The sequence below is a fragment of the Neolamprologus multifasciatus genome, chromosome 18, assembly GCF_963576455.1.
Source record: "Neolamprologus multifasciatus chromosome 18, fNeoMul1.2, whole genome shotgun sequence".
Classification (NCBI taxonomy): Eukaryota; Metazoa; Chordata; class Actinopteri; order Cichliformes; family Cichlidae; genus Neolamprologus; species Neolamprologus multifasciatus.
Window position 1 is genome coordinate 1,726,294 of NC_140456.1, and position 16,554 is coordinate 1,742,847.

General features: G+C 40.6%; 3 protein-coding genes across 6 annotated transcripts in view; 1 reads left to right on the forward strand and 2 right to left on the reverse strand.

The window, feature by feature from the left end:
• LOC146496935 (uncharacterized) overlaps positions 1-2,767 on the forward strand; it is a 66,814-nt gene extending 64,047 nt beyond the window's left edge. Inside the window, exons 4-5 of one of the 2 annotated variants that reach the window (XR_014870649.1) lie at positions 62-167; positions 406-2,767. Coding sequence is in view for 1 of the 2 variants with exons in the window: in XM_085141037.1 (XP_084997163.1) it covers positions 62-92 (31 nt within the window). In the remaining variant the exon portion in view is untranslated. Of the gene's footprint in view, positions 1-61 lie in introns of both variants that reach the window. The other variant, XM_085141037.1, reaches the window with a different exon arrangement.
• Positions 1-16,554, reverse strand: part of LOC146496937 (uncharacterized) — a 44,984-nt gene that overhangs the window by 25,430 nt on the left and 3,000 nt on the right. For 2 of the 3 annotated variants that reach the window (XM_085140608.1, XM_085140607.1), the window contains exon 2: positions 4,295-6,898. In XM_085140608.1, the coding sequence (XP_084996734.1) occupies positions 4,295-6,898 (2,604 nt within the window). Of the gene's footprint in view, positions 1-2,874; positions 6,899-16,554 lie in introns of those variants that run through there. The other variant, XM_085140606.1, reaches the window with a different exon arrangement.
• The window catches only part of LOC146496939 (uncharacterized), a 32,499-nt gene that overhangs the window by 14,334 nt on the left and 1,611 nt on the right, over positions 1-16,554 (reverse strand). The gene's annotated exons all lie outside the window — the stretch shown is intronic.

Below are 16,554 nucleotides of genomic sequence, written 5' to 3' on the forward strand. Positions count from 1 at the left end.
GCAGAAGTTTATTGTTAGTATATCTGAGCTGTGATGTGTTTATGATCTATTATTCATTCAGGCCGGCTCTGAACCACACAGTCCCATCGTGATGTCGGCTCAGGCCACAAACTGCAGCTTCATCTCAACATTTCATCACTAACTACATTTCTATGACATCACAGCAGGTAAAAAACTGAGCTGAAGGAATCATGCAGGGATCACAGGTCACCCTCTGACCTCCATCTACTTGGACAGACGAGCTGATCTTGTGTGCATGATGAAGTCTGCAGCACAGAGATCAAATTCAACTATTTAAACAACGTTTGATGCTTCTTAAACATTTTGTCATTTGTCACCAGCAGTGGGCAGAGGCTTTGTTGTGTTGATGTTGTCATTAATGTGCAGGTTTCTGTCTCTTTACAGTCCATCCACTCGTTCTGAAGTCCTCCAGGACTCTCTGTGCTTCTTGAACTGATCCTATCCTGACCTGACGGACGAGTTTAGCAGCAGAAGAGTTTAAACATGTCACTTCACTGGTACAGCTTTGTCTCCCAGTAACTCCTGCAGGCTTTGGTAATCTTCTACAGCATCTTACCAGACTGATGTTTTTTCTGAAGACAAACGTCTCCATAAAATCTGCAGGAGAATTTATCAACATTGGTTTTGTCCCATCCTCCATTTTCATTGAATCCTCAATGACATTTTGGAATTTTCTGGACGATCATCTTAAACTCCTGAATGTCTTCATATGTTTTCTCTTCAGACACCTCACAGTCAAACACACAGAAAGCTCCACACAAGCCTGAGCATCAACAATGTTTTAGTATCAAACTACTTGTTACTCAGTTTAGAGTCTCTGAAAATGAGGGACTGTGTATAGAAATGTCTGTAATTCTTAAACATTTACTTTAATTCACAAACGTGAATTAAAGCTAAAAATATGAACTTGATTCTGATTCTTTTATTTTTATTTATTTAAAATCCACTGTGGTAGTTTACAGAGACAAAACTATAGACCTTGTGTCTTTGTTCAGTAAGTTATGAATCTGACTGTAACGATAACACTGATATTTCTCATACGCTGTGTTCATCTGTCTTCAGACCACAGCTATCTGTGCTTCTTCTACCTCTGATGTTGTTCAGTCACATTTAACTTCAAGTTGGTATTAAATGCAGTGAAATCTGTTTTCAAACAGCAGACAGTGTAGAAGCATGCAGGCCTTATCTGATGAGCTGACATGAGACTGAAGCAGATCAGTGATGCTGACTGAGAGGCCTGTTCACCAAAATCATCGTGCAGTTCAACTTTTTGTGTTAATGAGAACATTACACTCACAAACTCATGATCATGTGACCATGATCTTAAAGCCAATCCAGCAGGTTTGAGTAATTATTAATGAATCAGAGCTCAAATTATATTACTTTAAAAACAAAGCAGGTCACCACAGCGTGCAGCTCCTGACACGACAACAAAGGGATTCGTGTCTCTGTTTAATCAAACACAACCTAATGACAGGACTGGCTGATGGAGGATAGAATGTATTTGTACCATTTGGGGTTACAGGGCTCCTAAATGTAATTAAAAGTGATTTGATTATTATTTATTAAACATCTACAGCTGAGGAGTTTTTAAAAGCACACAAGCAAAATTCACTGAAACCCTGAAACAGCTGTTATAATCTGTTTCCATCCTGGTCATCAGAGTTCACATTAGAAGCTACAATAAAGGCGTGTTTGGGTCTCTTAGCTTGAAGAATAAGAAGAAGCTGGAGCACATTGTTAGACAGCAAACAGCAGGTATAAAGCTAAATGATGTTGCCCTCCTGTGTAGAGGGAGGGCGATCCTGAAGGCAGGAAGGATTCGGGGTGACAGCTCACATCCTCTGTGAGTATCAGCTGTTGCCTTCAGGGACGAGCTATTCTTCACCTCGTTGCAGAACAAATAGATTTAAATGTCGATTTTTTAAATTCTATTATGGGATTTGTGTTTTTTGGCTGTATTTGTCGTGTGTTTATGCTGCTGCTACAAAGCAAATTGCCCCTCAAGGATCATAAAGTTTATGTTGATCTGAAAGGAGGAAGAAAAATTAAAAATGTCAGCAGAGTTTTAAAAATCAGCTCTTGCTGTAACTCACAGTGTGAATACAGAGCTCAGAACTGCCAGATTCAATGATTCTAATAAAATAATGTGTAATGTAGTAAATGCACAGACTAAAGGAGCACAGCTTCACTGGAAACATTCAAACATTGTTACAAACAGCTGCAGTTCAGTCACACGAGCTGGTTTCACACGGCTGAAGTTCTTCATGCTGCCTCTGCTGGAAGGGAGCGCCCTCTGTTGGGCTGCTGACCAAACTACAAGCACTGTGTTGAGTCACTGAGTGTAAATTTAAAAACTGTTTGAATAAATGTTTGAACTGTGAACAAACGCTGTGTCAGAGTGAGATTTTAGAATTGACATTTGTACTTAGAAACACGATCATATATGCTTAGAGTCTATAATTGTTTGCATATTGATAGAAGGTCTCATCCTTAGTAAGACTCTGTGTACTATGAGATGGGAGGACGTTCACTCCTTTTTCCAGAGTGTTCTGGCATACCTCACATACATCCTTGGATCATGAGAGAGGTTGTATCTTCTCTTTCTGATGTATGGTATGGCAGACACATCTGTATGTTTGAGTATAAGAGCCTTTTCTTTAGGTGGACCGCTGTTTTGCCCCTGCAGTGGATTGTCTCTTTGTTCCAGCAAAGGGTTTTACTTAGATAAAGCTAACACACCGGCAGCACGAGTGCACAGGAAGCAAATGAAAATGAAGCTGTAAATGTGTAAATGACACGTCTGAGTTAGTAAAACTACGTCCCCTCACACAGATGATAAAACAGCTGCTCTCATATGTGTGATAAACATTTACTGTTTTTTATGAAGCAACAGAAAAATCCAGAAAAATTACAGGAAAGGAAACAAAAAGTAAAATTACACTTTTTTAATAAAAGCACAAAAATCAACAAAATAAAAAGTCCATTAACATCAACATCAGGAGTCACTGAGAAAATAAACTTAATATTAGATCAAACGTAAAGAATATAAAGAAGCTGAAAGGAAAAAGTCGAACATTTTAATGTCCAATAAAATATAATCACACTTCTATGTTAAAGATGAATCAATTTTAAAATGAGATCTTATCAGGCAGCAAACAGTAAATAAGAGGGTTTTTTTTTTTACATGTGTCGTTTGTCTTTATCGACTGAGTTCAGATCTTTATCATCTCAGTTCAAACTGGTCTCGACCTTTTCTTTGTTCTTCTTTGTGATCACATGAACGTTCAGTGAAGGGGTTTCTCTCCTTCCTCTATTTTAGCCATGAGCTCTGCTTTTTCCTTTATATCCTTCAGAGACACAAATCGTCTCATCCAGCCTTCTTTGCCCTCAGTTTTCTCTCTTTCAATAAGCATGTCGATGTACTCTGGAGTGGACAGAGGGTTTGCCTTCAGTGCTATCTCTTTATGTCTGTTCAGACACTTGGCAGATATCTCCTTTAGTTTCATCGCCTCAGCCTGTAAATATATATATTCAGCCTTCAGTTTGTCAGCCTGTCCCTGAACAGTCATCTTCTCTCTTCTGGCTCTATCATACTTTTCTCTCATCTCTTTTATTGTTCTTTTCTCTTTAACGTCTTCATAGCCCCATTTATACTTCTGATGAAAGTGCACATTCCAGTAACATTTGCCTGGACACTGAGTACAATATCCATTTGATCCCATTGCTGAACAGTTTCTTTTACCTGCATCATCTGGTCTGCTACAGGGATAGTGACAGGTGTAATGACACTGCTGACAGTTGGTGATGTAGTTTCCAGTCCTAGAAACGTCCTCCTGAAACGGCTTTTTGACAGTAACTTCAAATTCAAAGTTCTCATTTCTGCTCATCTCTGCTTCATGTTCTTTAAGTTTATCACTCGTCTCGTTTATCTCCTCAAGCTTGGCTAACCCAAGTTTCACCTGCTCATGCATTTTCTCAACTGAAATCTTGAGCTGCTCTATTTCTCTGAGGACTTCCTTTGTCAGTGTCAAGCTTTTGGTTTCTATGACACTCAGTGCAGCAAAAAAACTCTTCATGTTTTTTGTCCCCATCTCCCAAAAAATCTGATCAAAGTCTCCTTCATCATCATCATCATCACTCATTCTGTCTCCTTCAGCTGATTTGTTGTTTATAAACAGTGCTGAGTTATTGAACTTGAAGTGAACCAGCAGCCCATCTTTTGTTTTAGGACATGGGAATCCTGCAGCATTGATCGCCTCTAGAACTGGAGGTCGCTGACGGTCTGCAAATGTCACCAGAACCCTGATGTTTTCTGCCACATCTTTGCCAAAGAAAAAAACTGAATCAAACACACATTTCTGTGTTGCTGTGAGTCGTGCTAAAGCAGCCTGAGCTACAAAACACACAGCATCAATGTCAGTGACACCGTGCTGAGCAGAGAAGAGATTACGTAGCTGCTCTGTGATCTCTCTGTCTCTTTCTATGCCTCTTGTATCTCCAAAGCCTGGAGAGTCAATAATGGTCAGAGAGAACGGGATTTTAAATCCATCCTGGTGGTTGATTTTGTAAACAGTGACTTCAGAGGTCTGACTGTGAGCTTGTGATGTTGACTGATCCTCATTAATTAATTTAAATCTGAAACTGTCCTCCCACTTGACACCAACAATGTAGTTGATCATCCCATCGATCAGAGTGGACTTTCCTGATCCTGTTGCTCCAAGAAGCATTATTGTACGATTCTGCCTCGTGCTTTCTTCTCCAAAGTTAAACTTCCTGCATCCATCTATGTTCATGTGTTCTTCTGTCAGAGGCAGTTTGTAAACTGAGAGGGAATCAGATTTGATCTTTTCACTTTTAATCCTGAGAAGTTCTGCGAGGTGTTTAAATGTTGTGCAGACTTTAACAGTGATGCTTTCTTTGCTTCTTCCAGCTGAACCACAATCACATCTGACCCTGACTGCATATTCTGTATCTGTCTGAAGACCTGAAAGGATCACCTTTTCACCTGCTGACTTTGTTTGGTTCCACTTCAGAGCTTCCTCATTATCATCTGTTTTTGAATACTCCACCATGTAACTCAATTTGTCCACATCCTCTCCGAGCTCAGCAGGTGTCTCCCAGCTCACTGATATCTCACTTGAATATGGCTGAGCTTGAGGTTTTCCAGGAGGGCTGCAGGGTAAAGTTTTAATGGCATCACTGATTACATTAGCTGGTCCGACACCTGCTGAGGTCACTGCTCTGCATCTGAACACATACTCTGTGTTTGGCTTCAGATCTCTCACTGTGACTTCTTCAACTTCTGTCTTCTGCTGCCATCCATCCTCTCCACTGACACAGAACTCAACAGAGTAGGAGGTGATGTTCTCTGCTCCAAACCTGGGTGGAGAAATCTTCAGTGTCACACTGTTGTGGTTTATGTCAGCTGCTGTCACAGTTTCAGGCTTTGAAGGAGGCTCAAAGTTCTCACTGACAGCAAATCCACCTTCATAAAGGTAGATGCTGGAACCTTCCTGAGTCTCATTAGTAAACCCCACTGTCAGGAACTTAATGTTCTTGTTCTCCTTGTTGGCCTCTGCAAAATCACTGAAGAGTTTTGCTTTCTTCCTCATTTCATCTGTTACTTCTTTTGAGGCGTACCATTGTTCCTTCTCTACATCATGAGTGTGACGATCTTGAAGGTCTGGGTTGGTTTTTCCTTTTAAGTATTGTGATAAAGCTGAGAGGTACGGTTCATCCTTTCCCAGAGAGGTGAAAACAAAACACACAACATGCTCTGCACTCAGACTTTCCTTGTACAGATCATTTTGAGATGAGATGATTTTGGTGTTTTTCATCATCCTGGTAAAAGACATTAATGTGTAGATTTCTCTCTCTTTACAGTCCATCCACTCGTTCAGGTTTTTGCTGCTGAAAGGTGAAGAATGTCTCTTCTTCAGGATCTCTGCAAGCTCAGCTTCCTCTTCTCCTCCTCCTCGGATTGATGGAAGTTTCTTGCCCAAAGTTTGTTGGAATTCCAGTTTGAACTCAGAGCACATTTCTTTAAAACCTTTAATTTTTTTATCAATCTGTGGGAACTGCTGTGCAGTGGTGGTTCTCAGTACATCATTGTACCTCATTTCCAGCTCACTGAAGTCCTCCAGGACTCTCTGTGCTTCTTGAACTAATCCTATACTGATCTGACGGACGAGTTTAGCAGCAGAAGAATCTAAAGCTGTCAGTGGCAGCAGCCAGACCTTCACTGGTACAGCTTTGTCTCCCAGTAATCCTGGCAGGCTCTGGTAGACTTCTACTGCACCTTGAAAGGTTGTTGGTGGTTTTGGAAGACAGAAGTCTCCATAAAATTTACAGGAGAATTTATCAAGACTGGTTTTGTCCTTCTCTTCCATCTTCAGGGAACCTTCACCCTCTACAGAAAGTAAGGGAATCTTGTTGATGATCACCTTCAAGTTGCCCTGAACATCTTGATGATCTTCATGTTTAGAAACTTCACGGTCAAACAAAAAGAAAGCTTGTGCTCCATAAAGAATAGCTGTGACTACATGTGTTGCTAAGCCTTTATCAAAAACATATGAATGTCTCACATTGTCCCTTCCAAGATGATTCATGGAGAGCTCCTGGATCTTTGTGGTTGCCTTGTACTTCAGTGTTACTCTGGCCTGATTTCTGGAAGATTTACTATCATTCAGATATTTGGCAGATCCATCAACCTGAACCAGTCCACCCAGGAAACTTGCCTTCAGTGAAGCTTCAACATTTAGAGCTGAAGATTTGTCTGAAATTGATTCAGATGCAACAATTTCAAAATCATTAGAGGTCTGTGGTCTTTCTGCTATATCTTCCCTGAGATCCTTACGGTCCCACAGAGTTATTGCTGTAAAGACACAGAGATAGACTTTATTTAATCCCACACTAGAGAAATGAAAATAGAAAAAATAAACAAGAAGAAAACAATCCAAAATACTATACTGTGTACAGATGCTTACTATATACAGTAAAATACCCCAAGGTTGTTGTTGTTCTTATTAGTCTATATATAAAGTGCAGCAGGAGTAGTAATAATAAACATGTATTTTTAAACAGTATAAAAACATATCAGACAAAACAACATATTACACATGAACATTACCCAAATGCCTGTCTAAATAAATGTGTTTTCAGCTGTTTTTTAAAAGAAGCCACAGAGTCGATGGTGTGTAGAGGGGAGGTAAACTGTTCCATGATATTGGAGCTAGGGTTTGGAAACCACGATACCCCTTTGTTTTCAAATGGGTACATGGAATAGTCAGAAGACCACTATCCATGGATCTAATGATATGTTTTTGAGGGTAAGGGTGAAGAAGCTCAATGATATAATTGGGGGCCTCTCCTTTTAAAGACATATAAGTAAGAGTGAGGATTTCAAACTGATGTCTGTACCCAACCTGAAGGCAGTGCAAGGACTTTAACAAGGGAGTGATATGGGAGAATTTATGACTGTGGATTAAAAGCCTTGTTGTTGCATTTCGGACTATTTAAAGGTGATTTAAAGAAGCCATTGACATACAGGAAAAGAGTGTGTTACAATAATTTAATTGGAAGGAGATGAAGGCATGGACAAACATTTCCAGTTCACCTTTTGAGACAATAGTCCTAAGTTTGGCAACATTTCTTAAATGAAAAAAGCGAAAAGTGAGATCTAAATCCTGCAGGACACCAGCCCTCGAGGCCTGGAGTTTGACACCCCTGCTCTAGAGTGAGAATTAAACACTCAGTCTTGTCTGCGTTCAGCTGCAGAAAATTGTTTGTCATCCAGCCATTAATGTCCTTAAGACAGTCCATTAGACTGGATAATTTGTCTAATTCCCAAGGTTTAAAGGAGATGTATAATTTTGTCTGCATACAGATGGTAAGAAATAATTTTGAAACTGCTAATGATAAGGGCTAATGGCAAAAATATATAATGAAAATAACAAGGGGCTTAAAACCGATCCTTGTGGAACACCGCATGAAAATTTAGCTACATCTGACCAAAAGTTTCCCACTGAAACTTAAAGTGTTCTATCCACCAGCAATGAGGTGAACCACTTTAGGACAGATCCAGATATCCCTACCATATGATTTAAGCGGTGGATTAAGATATGATGATCAACGGTATCAAAGGTGCTGTCACTTGGTGTTTGCTCGCTCTGTGGTAGAGTATCACTTCCTGTTCCTGCTCAAACACAGTGGTGTTTCTGAGTAGCTTATCTGTTTAGCAATTTAATTAAAAACTTTTAAATACATTATTTTTTCAGAGTATAATCTTCACGTGCTTCATCCGAAGCACACTTTCTGTGTACTCACTACCTAATTTATAGCCAAAGTATTCACTCACTGTCTCTGTACTGTTTCGCTAGCTTAGCTTAGCTCGTAGCCGACTTGTTAGCACCATGGCTACTTCACCTGTCCCTCCTGCACTTTCCTGCTCATTGTGTCAGATGTTTAGTTACTCCTCGGCCTCCTTTAGCAGTAATGATATCTGTAACAAATGTAGAATATTTGCAGCTCTGGAGGCCAGGATTACTGAATTGGAGACCCAGCTTCGCACCCTTCATTCACCCGTAGCTAGGCAGGCCCCTGTAGCTGGTGCAGCCGAAGATAGCGTAGGCCCCGCTAGCTGTTCCCCGGCAGACCCCAAGCAGCTGGGGAAAGAGGGCGGCTGGGTGACGGTGAGGAGGAAGCATAGTCCTAAACAGAAGCCCCAGGTACACCACCAACCCGTTCATGTGTCTAACCGTTTTTCCCCACTCGGCGACACACCCGCCGGGGGTCAAACTCTGGTAATTGGTGATTCTGTTCTCAGACATGTGAAGCTAGAGAAACCCGCAAACATAGTCAATTGTCTTCCAGGGGCCAGAGGAGGTGACATTGAAGGAAATTGCTGGCTAAGGGTAAACGTAAATTCAGTAAAATCATAATTCACGTCGGCAGTAATGACACCCGGTTACGCCAATCGGAGGTCACTAAAAGCAATATTGAATCGGTGTGCAACTTTGCCAAAACAATGTCGGACTCTAGTTTTCTCTGGTCCCCTCCCCAATCAGACCAGGAGTGACATGTTTAGCCGCATGTTCTCCTTAAATTGCTGGCTGTCTGAGTGGTGTCCCAGAAATGATGTGGGCTTCATAGATAATTGGCAAACCTTCTGGAGGAAACCTGGTCTTGTTAGGAGAGACGGCATCCATCCCACTTTGGATGGAGCAGCTCTCATTTCTAGAAATATGGACAAATTTATTAAACCCCCCAAAATATGACTATCCAGAGTTGGGACCAGGAAGCAGAGTTGCAGTCTTACACGCCTCTCTGCAGCTTCTCTCCTCCTGCTACCCCCCCCCCCCCCCCCCCAAAAAACCATCTCCACAGAGACTGTGTCAGCTCCCAAACAGACAAAAAAACAAACTAAAAACCAGCAACAAACAACTTAAACATAAACAATCACAAAGAAAGAACAATACAGTATCCACATCTGAACCAAAGAGTAAAACAGTGAAATGTGGATTATTAAATATTAGGTCTCTCTCCTCCAAGTCTCTGTTAGTACATGACTTAATAATTGATCAACAAATCGATTTACTCTGCCTTACAGAAACCTGGTTGCAGCAGGATGATTATGTTAGTTTAAATGAATCAACACCCCCGAGTCATTCTAACTACCAGAAACCTCGAAGCACAGGCCGAGGGGGAGGTGTGGCAGCAATTTTTCACACCAGCCTATTAATTAACGAAAGACCAAGACAGACTTTTAATTCATTTGAAAGCCTGATGCTTAGCCTCGTCCACCCCAGCTGTGAAACTCAGAAACCAGTCTTACTTGTTATCATCTATCGTCCACCTGGGCCTTACACAGAGTTTCTGTCTGATTTCTCAGACTTTTTATCTGATTTAGTTCTGAGCTCAGATAAAATAATTATTGTGGGTGATTTTAACATCCATGTAGATGCTAAAAATGACAGCCTCAACATGGCATTTAATCTGTTATTAGACTCAATTGGTTTCTCTCAAAATGTAAAAGAACCCACCCACCACTTTAATCACACTCTAGATCTTGTTTTAACATATGGCATAGAAACTGAACATTTAACAGTATTCATGATAACATTTACATTTACAATAATTGATTACGCAGCAGTGGAGAGTGGACTTTATCAAAGTAGATGTCTTTCTGAAAGCGCTGTAACTAAGTTTAAGAATATAATCCACCCACTGTTATCATCGTCAATGACCTGTACCAACACAGAGCAGAGCAGCTATCTGAACGCTACCCCAACAGAGGTCGATTATCTTGTTAATAATTTTACCTCCTCACTACGTATGACTCTGGATACTGTAGCTCCTGTGAAAACTAAGTCTTAAATCAGAAGTACCTGACTCCGTGGTATAACTCTCAAGCACATAGCCTAAAGCAGATGACTCGTAATCTGGAGAGGAAATGGCGTGTCACAAATTTAGAGGATCATCATTTAGCCTGGAGAAATAGTTTGCTGCTTTATAAGAAAGCCCACACAAGGCCAGAACATCTTACTATTCGTCACTGATTGAAGAGAATAAGAACAACCCCAGGTTTCTCTTCAGCACTGTAGCCAGGCTGACAAAAAGTCAGAGCTCTGTTGAGCCAACCATCCCTTTAACGTTAACTAGTAATGACTTCATGAACTTCTTCACAAATAAAATTTTTATCATTAGAGAAAAATTACCAATAATCATCCCACAGATGTAATATTATCTACAGCTACTCTTAGAACCATTGATGTTAAGTTAGACTCTTTTTCTCCAACTGATCTTTCTGAGTTAACTTCAATAATTACTTCCTCCAAACCATCAACGTGTCTTTTAGACCCCATTCCTACAAAACTGCTCAAAGAAGTCCTGCCATTAATTAATTATTCGATCTTAAATGTGATCAACCTATCTCTAATAATCAGCTATGTACCACAGGCCTTCAAGCTGGCTGTAGTTAAACCTTTACTCAAAAAGCATCTCTAGACCCAGCAGTCTTAGCTAATTATAGGCCAATCTCCAACCTTCCTTTCATATCAAACATCCTTGAAAGAGTAGTTGTCAAACAGCTAACAGATCATCTGCAGAGGAATGGTTTATTTGAAGAGTTTCAGTCAGGTTTCAGAGTTCATCACAGCACAGAAACAGCTTTAGTGAAGGTTACAAATGATCTTCTTATGGCCTCTGACAGTGGACTCATCTCTGTGCTTGTCCTGCTAGACCTCAGTGCAGCATTCGATACTGTCGACCATAATATCCTATTAGAGTGATTAGAACATGCTGTAGGTATTGCAGGTACTGTGCTGCAGTGGTTTGTATCATATCTGTCTAATAGACTCCAGTTTGTGTATGTAAATGGAGAAATATAAATGGAGAATATAAAGTTAGAAATATCCTGTCTCAGAGTGACGCTGAAAAACTAGTTCATGCATTTATTACTTCCAGGCTGGACGACTGTAATTCATTATTATCAGGATGTCCAAAAAACTCGCTGAAAAGCCTTCAGTTAATCCAAAATGCTGCAGCAAGAGTCCTGACAGGGACTAGAAAGAGAGAGCAGATTTCTCCTGTTTTGGCTTCCCTTCATTGGCTTCCTGTTAAATCCAGAATTCAAAATCCTGCTCCTCACATACAAGGTCTTAAATAATCAGGCCCCATCTTATCTTAATGACCTTGTAGTACCATATCACCCTATTAGAGCACTTCGCTCCCGCTCTGCAGGCCTACTTGTTGTTCCTAGAGTATTTAAAAGTAGAATGGGAGGCAGAGCCTTCAGTTTTCAGGCCCCTCTTCTGTGGAACCAGCTTCCAGTTTGGATTCAGGAGACAGACACTATCTCTGCTGTTAAGATTAGGCTTAAAACTTTCCTTTTTGCTAAAGCATATAGTTAGGGCTGGACCAGGTGACCCTGAATCCTCCCTTAGTTATGCTGCAATAGATGTAGGCTGCCGGGGGATTCCCATGATGCATTGAGTTTTTCCTTTCCAGTCACCTTTCTCACTCACTATGTATTAACTGACCTCTCTGTATTGAATCGTATCTGTTATTAATCTCTGTCTCTCTTCCACAGCATGTCTTTATCCTGTCTTCCTTCTCTCACCCCAACCAATCACAGCAGACGGCCCCGCCCCTCCCTGAGCCTGGTTCTGCTGGAGGTTTCTTCCTGTTAAAAGGGAATTTTTCCTTCCCACTGTTGCCAAAAAGTGCTTGCTCATAGGGGGTCATATGATTGTTGGGTTTTTCTCTGTATCTATGAAGCACTTTGAGGCGACTTTTGTTGTAATTTGGTGCTATATAAATTAGAGATGGCACGATACCACTTTTTTATGTCCGATACCGATACCGATATCATAAATTTGGATATCTGCCAATACCGATATGAATCCGATATAGTGTTTTTTAATCAATAAAACTGTTTTTTTTTTTTAATATCTTGCTGCATTTTGTATAAGTTTATACTCACGTTTAAATAAATAACAACACTAAAGCTATTCTGTTATACCTGTATGTAAAAAATACACTGCGCCCAAAATATTTCATAGTTCAGCAATACCAATCTAATAAACTTAAACCTGCTCCATCCTTCCTATTCTGGTATTTTAAAGAGTACTTAGCAGAAATATTAAGCAACCTAACTAATAGGGTTGCAAACTCCCAGCAAAAAAAAATAGGGAACCACCCTCCACCTCATGATGCTTAATCGATGTAATCAAATTTAATTTGATGCAGGGAGGAAAATGCACAGAAATAAATTGTTTTTCAAGAATAATTAAATAGATTCAACATCTTTCTTCAACAAAATTGCAGACTGCACAGATGGTACCTTCCCAAAGGAAAAAGTACTATAGCTTACTAGGGTATATTAGAATTAACAGTTACTATATACAGTAATGGACTTATATTTATATTTTACATCAGATTAAAACTTTGGGTGTAAGAATCAGATAATTATTTATTAAAAGCCAGACATTTTAAATGAGAATAAGAAAGAAAAGTATGTCTTTGTGCCCCCTTTTCCCTGTTCATGCCCTATCGGCCCCCCGGCTAAACTTTGCTAGATCCGCCCCTGCACAGTTACCAGCTGTCAGCTGCATAGAAAAGGATCCTGGTGTAGAAAGTAATATTAAATAAATTCTAACAACAGCTTATCAAGCTTAAACGTGCTGCTGTTGTTTAGCCGCTGGTTTCCTCTTTCTGGTGCAAAGTGGGCCAAAAACAAACAAGAGAGACAGACTCGCGACAGAAAAGCTGATCAGCTGATCATTGATCAGTTTCACCTTTGAAGTAGCAGCAGGAGAGAGAGAGACAGAGAGGCAGTCGCTCCATATATTGGTTGTTAATCTTAACGCGGGAATGCTTTACAAACATTCAGAGATGAACTTACACACTTGCTTTACTTCTCTCTGGGAAAACGTCCTCGGAGATGAAATGCTGGTTTGGTAGCACACAGCCGCTCTATCACGTGATGCACACTGCTGCGAGTGCTATGGTTATGAGCCGGGTTATGCCTTGTAGCAAGTTTTGTGAGGTGCTTTTTTGATATTTAATGGATCGGATTACATTTTTTATTTCTCGCCGATATCCGATCCAGGAATTTGGGTCAGTATCGGACCGATACCGATACGTAATATCGGATCGGTCCATCTCTAATATAAATAAAATTGAATTGAATTGAATTGAATTGAATTGAATTGAATTGCATTGCATTGCATTGCATTGAATTGCATTGAAATGCGGAGCTAAGGTCCAATAGAACAAGGACTGAGCAATCACCCCTGTCTGCGGCCATCAAAAGGTCATTTGTGACTTTATGGAGAGCTGTTTCTGTGGAATCCCGACTGAAAGTTATCAAGAATATTATGCTTCTCCAGTGCCTTCTTTACTTGAGACCAAATTACTTTTTCTAATATTTTAGAAATAAAAGGAAGTCTTGAGATGGGTCTGTAGCTTGTTTGAAGTGTCGGATCCAGGTTAGACTTTTTCAGCAGAGGTTGAATAAGCCGCTATTTAAAGCACCTGGGAACAGAGCCAGATAGCAGAGACCAGCTTATTAATGTGACTAGAGAGGGCCCAATGATGTCAAAATTTGAGGTTTCATTTGAGTTAGTATTTCTGATAGATCTTTTAAAGAAACGGGGTGAAAAGATTCCATAATTATGGAGTGTGGGAGGTCACAGTTGAAAGGGCTATCTAAGGAAGTTATATTTCCTCTTACTCATACTGACCTTTCTTCAGTCTCGTCTCATTTAACTGCCACACTATTTTCAGACAGAAAATTGTTTGGACATAATTTGTTTCCTCATTGGCTGCTTGTTTCTGAGCCACTAATTTGAGCTGCTTTTACCAAGTAATTATTGAAATGAACTGACTGCATCTTTGTATATAATTAAGTGGATTGTTAAATCACCCAAAGAACTTTTCACTCCCGTGGGCAAATGCATCATCACCTAATTTCTCCAAGGGGCTTTCAGCCACAAAACTGATTCAGTGCCTCTTTGGTAAATCCCAACAGTATTTTTTTGTCAAAAGAGGGTTTTGTGCTGGCACAGACTGTTACTAAGTCTTGTTTTTATTAACATGCTTGCATGAAATATTAGTGACAACTAAATTTCAGTTCTCCATATCGGTGTTGTTCAAGTTACTTTTTCTGCATAATCCAGAAAAAATAGGGTGGAGGTTTGCTCGGTGCTTCAGCGGTCATGTCAGTGGGAGGATCCGGGGGTTTCTCTGTGAATGTCACATTCCTGTGGCAGCGTTCTCGGTGCTCGCTCAGATTTGAAGTTTAATTTTTTGCTGTGAAAAGAAGTTTTCTTCCCACGCAGAGTGTACAGCGGATACTAATGTTTTTGTCACTTTTTACAGAATAAAACTTGAATTAATGTAAGTACATCCACGTTTTAAACGCTGCATGGTCATACTCTCTCCGCACTCCATATTATCCATTGTGATCTACATACGTCTGTCGCTGCCACGCACGTCACACATGCTGATGTCAAACAAAATCACAGTTTAGTACCGTAGTGACGCAGCGTGATTATGGGAAAGTAACAGTGATATGATTACACTTTTTGCAAGAGACGAAAACAGGGCGTTGTTGGAATGCTACTACGCAAGTAACCCTGGCGGAAGGGGTTACATGAATAGGATGAGGGACCTATGGATTCTTTGACATAAAGTCTTGGATGGCCACTAACTTTTTGCTTCTTAACTCAGATAAAACTGAGGTCATTGTACTCGGCGCTGAAAAGCTTAGAAATATGGTATCTAACCAGATTCTTACTCTGGATGGCATTACCTTGGCCTCCAGTAACACTGTGAGGAACCTTGGAGTCATTTTTGACCAGGACATGTCCTTCAACGCACATATTAAACAAATATGTAAGACTGCGTTCTTCCATTTGCGCAACATCTCTAAAATTAGAAATATCCTGTCTCAGAGTGACGCTGAAAAACTAGTTCATGCATTTATTACTTCCAGGCTGGACTACTGCAATTCATTATTATCAGGATGTCCAAAAAACTCACTGAAAAGCCTTCAGCTAATCCAAAATGCTGCAGCAAGAGTACTGACAGGGACTAGAAAGAGAGAGCAGATTTCTCCTGTTTTGGCTTCCCTTCATTGGCTTCCTGTTAAATCCAGAATTGAATTCAAAATCCTGCTCCTCACATACAAGGTCTTAAATAATCAGGCCCCATCTTATCTTAATGACCTTGTAGTACCATATCACCCTATTAGAGCACTTCGCTCCTGCTCTGCAGGCCTACTTGTTGTTCGTAGAGTATTTAAAAGTAGAATGGGAGGGAGAGCCTTCAGTTTTCAGGGCCCTCTTCTGTGGAACCAGCTTCCAGTTTGGATTCGGGAGACAGACACTATCTCTACTTTTAAGATTAGGCTTAAAACTTTCCTTTTTGCTAAAGCATATAGTTAGGGCTGGACCAGGTGACCCTGAATCCTCCCTTAGTTATGCTGCAATAGATGTAGGCTGCCGGGGGATTCCCATGATGCATTGAGTTTTTCCTTTCCAGTCACCTTTCTCGCTCTCTACGTGTTAATAGACCTCTCTGTGTTGAATCATATCTGTTATTAACCTCTGTCTCTCTTCCACAGCATGTCTTTTATCCTGTCTTCCTTCTCTCACCCCAACCGGTCGCAGCAGATGGCCCCGCCCCTCCCTGAGCCTGGTTCTGCCGGAGGTTTCTTCCTGTTAAAAGGGAGTTTTTCCTTCCCACTGTCGCCAAAGTGCTTGCTCATAGGGGGTCATATGATTGTTGGGTTTTTCTCTGTACCTATGAAGCGCCTTGAGGCGACTTTTGTTGTGATTTGGCGTTATATAAATAAATTGAATTGAATTGATACCCAACATCCACAATGACGGCGAAACAACTAGTAGCTCAGTGCTCCAATATTCGAAAGAAGGGACTGCTCTCACAGCTAGAGATTGACGAGGTACAACATAAATACTACGGCAAGGGGGAGCCAGGACGCCAGGTCAGGGGGTAGATATCATCACC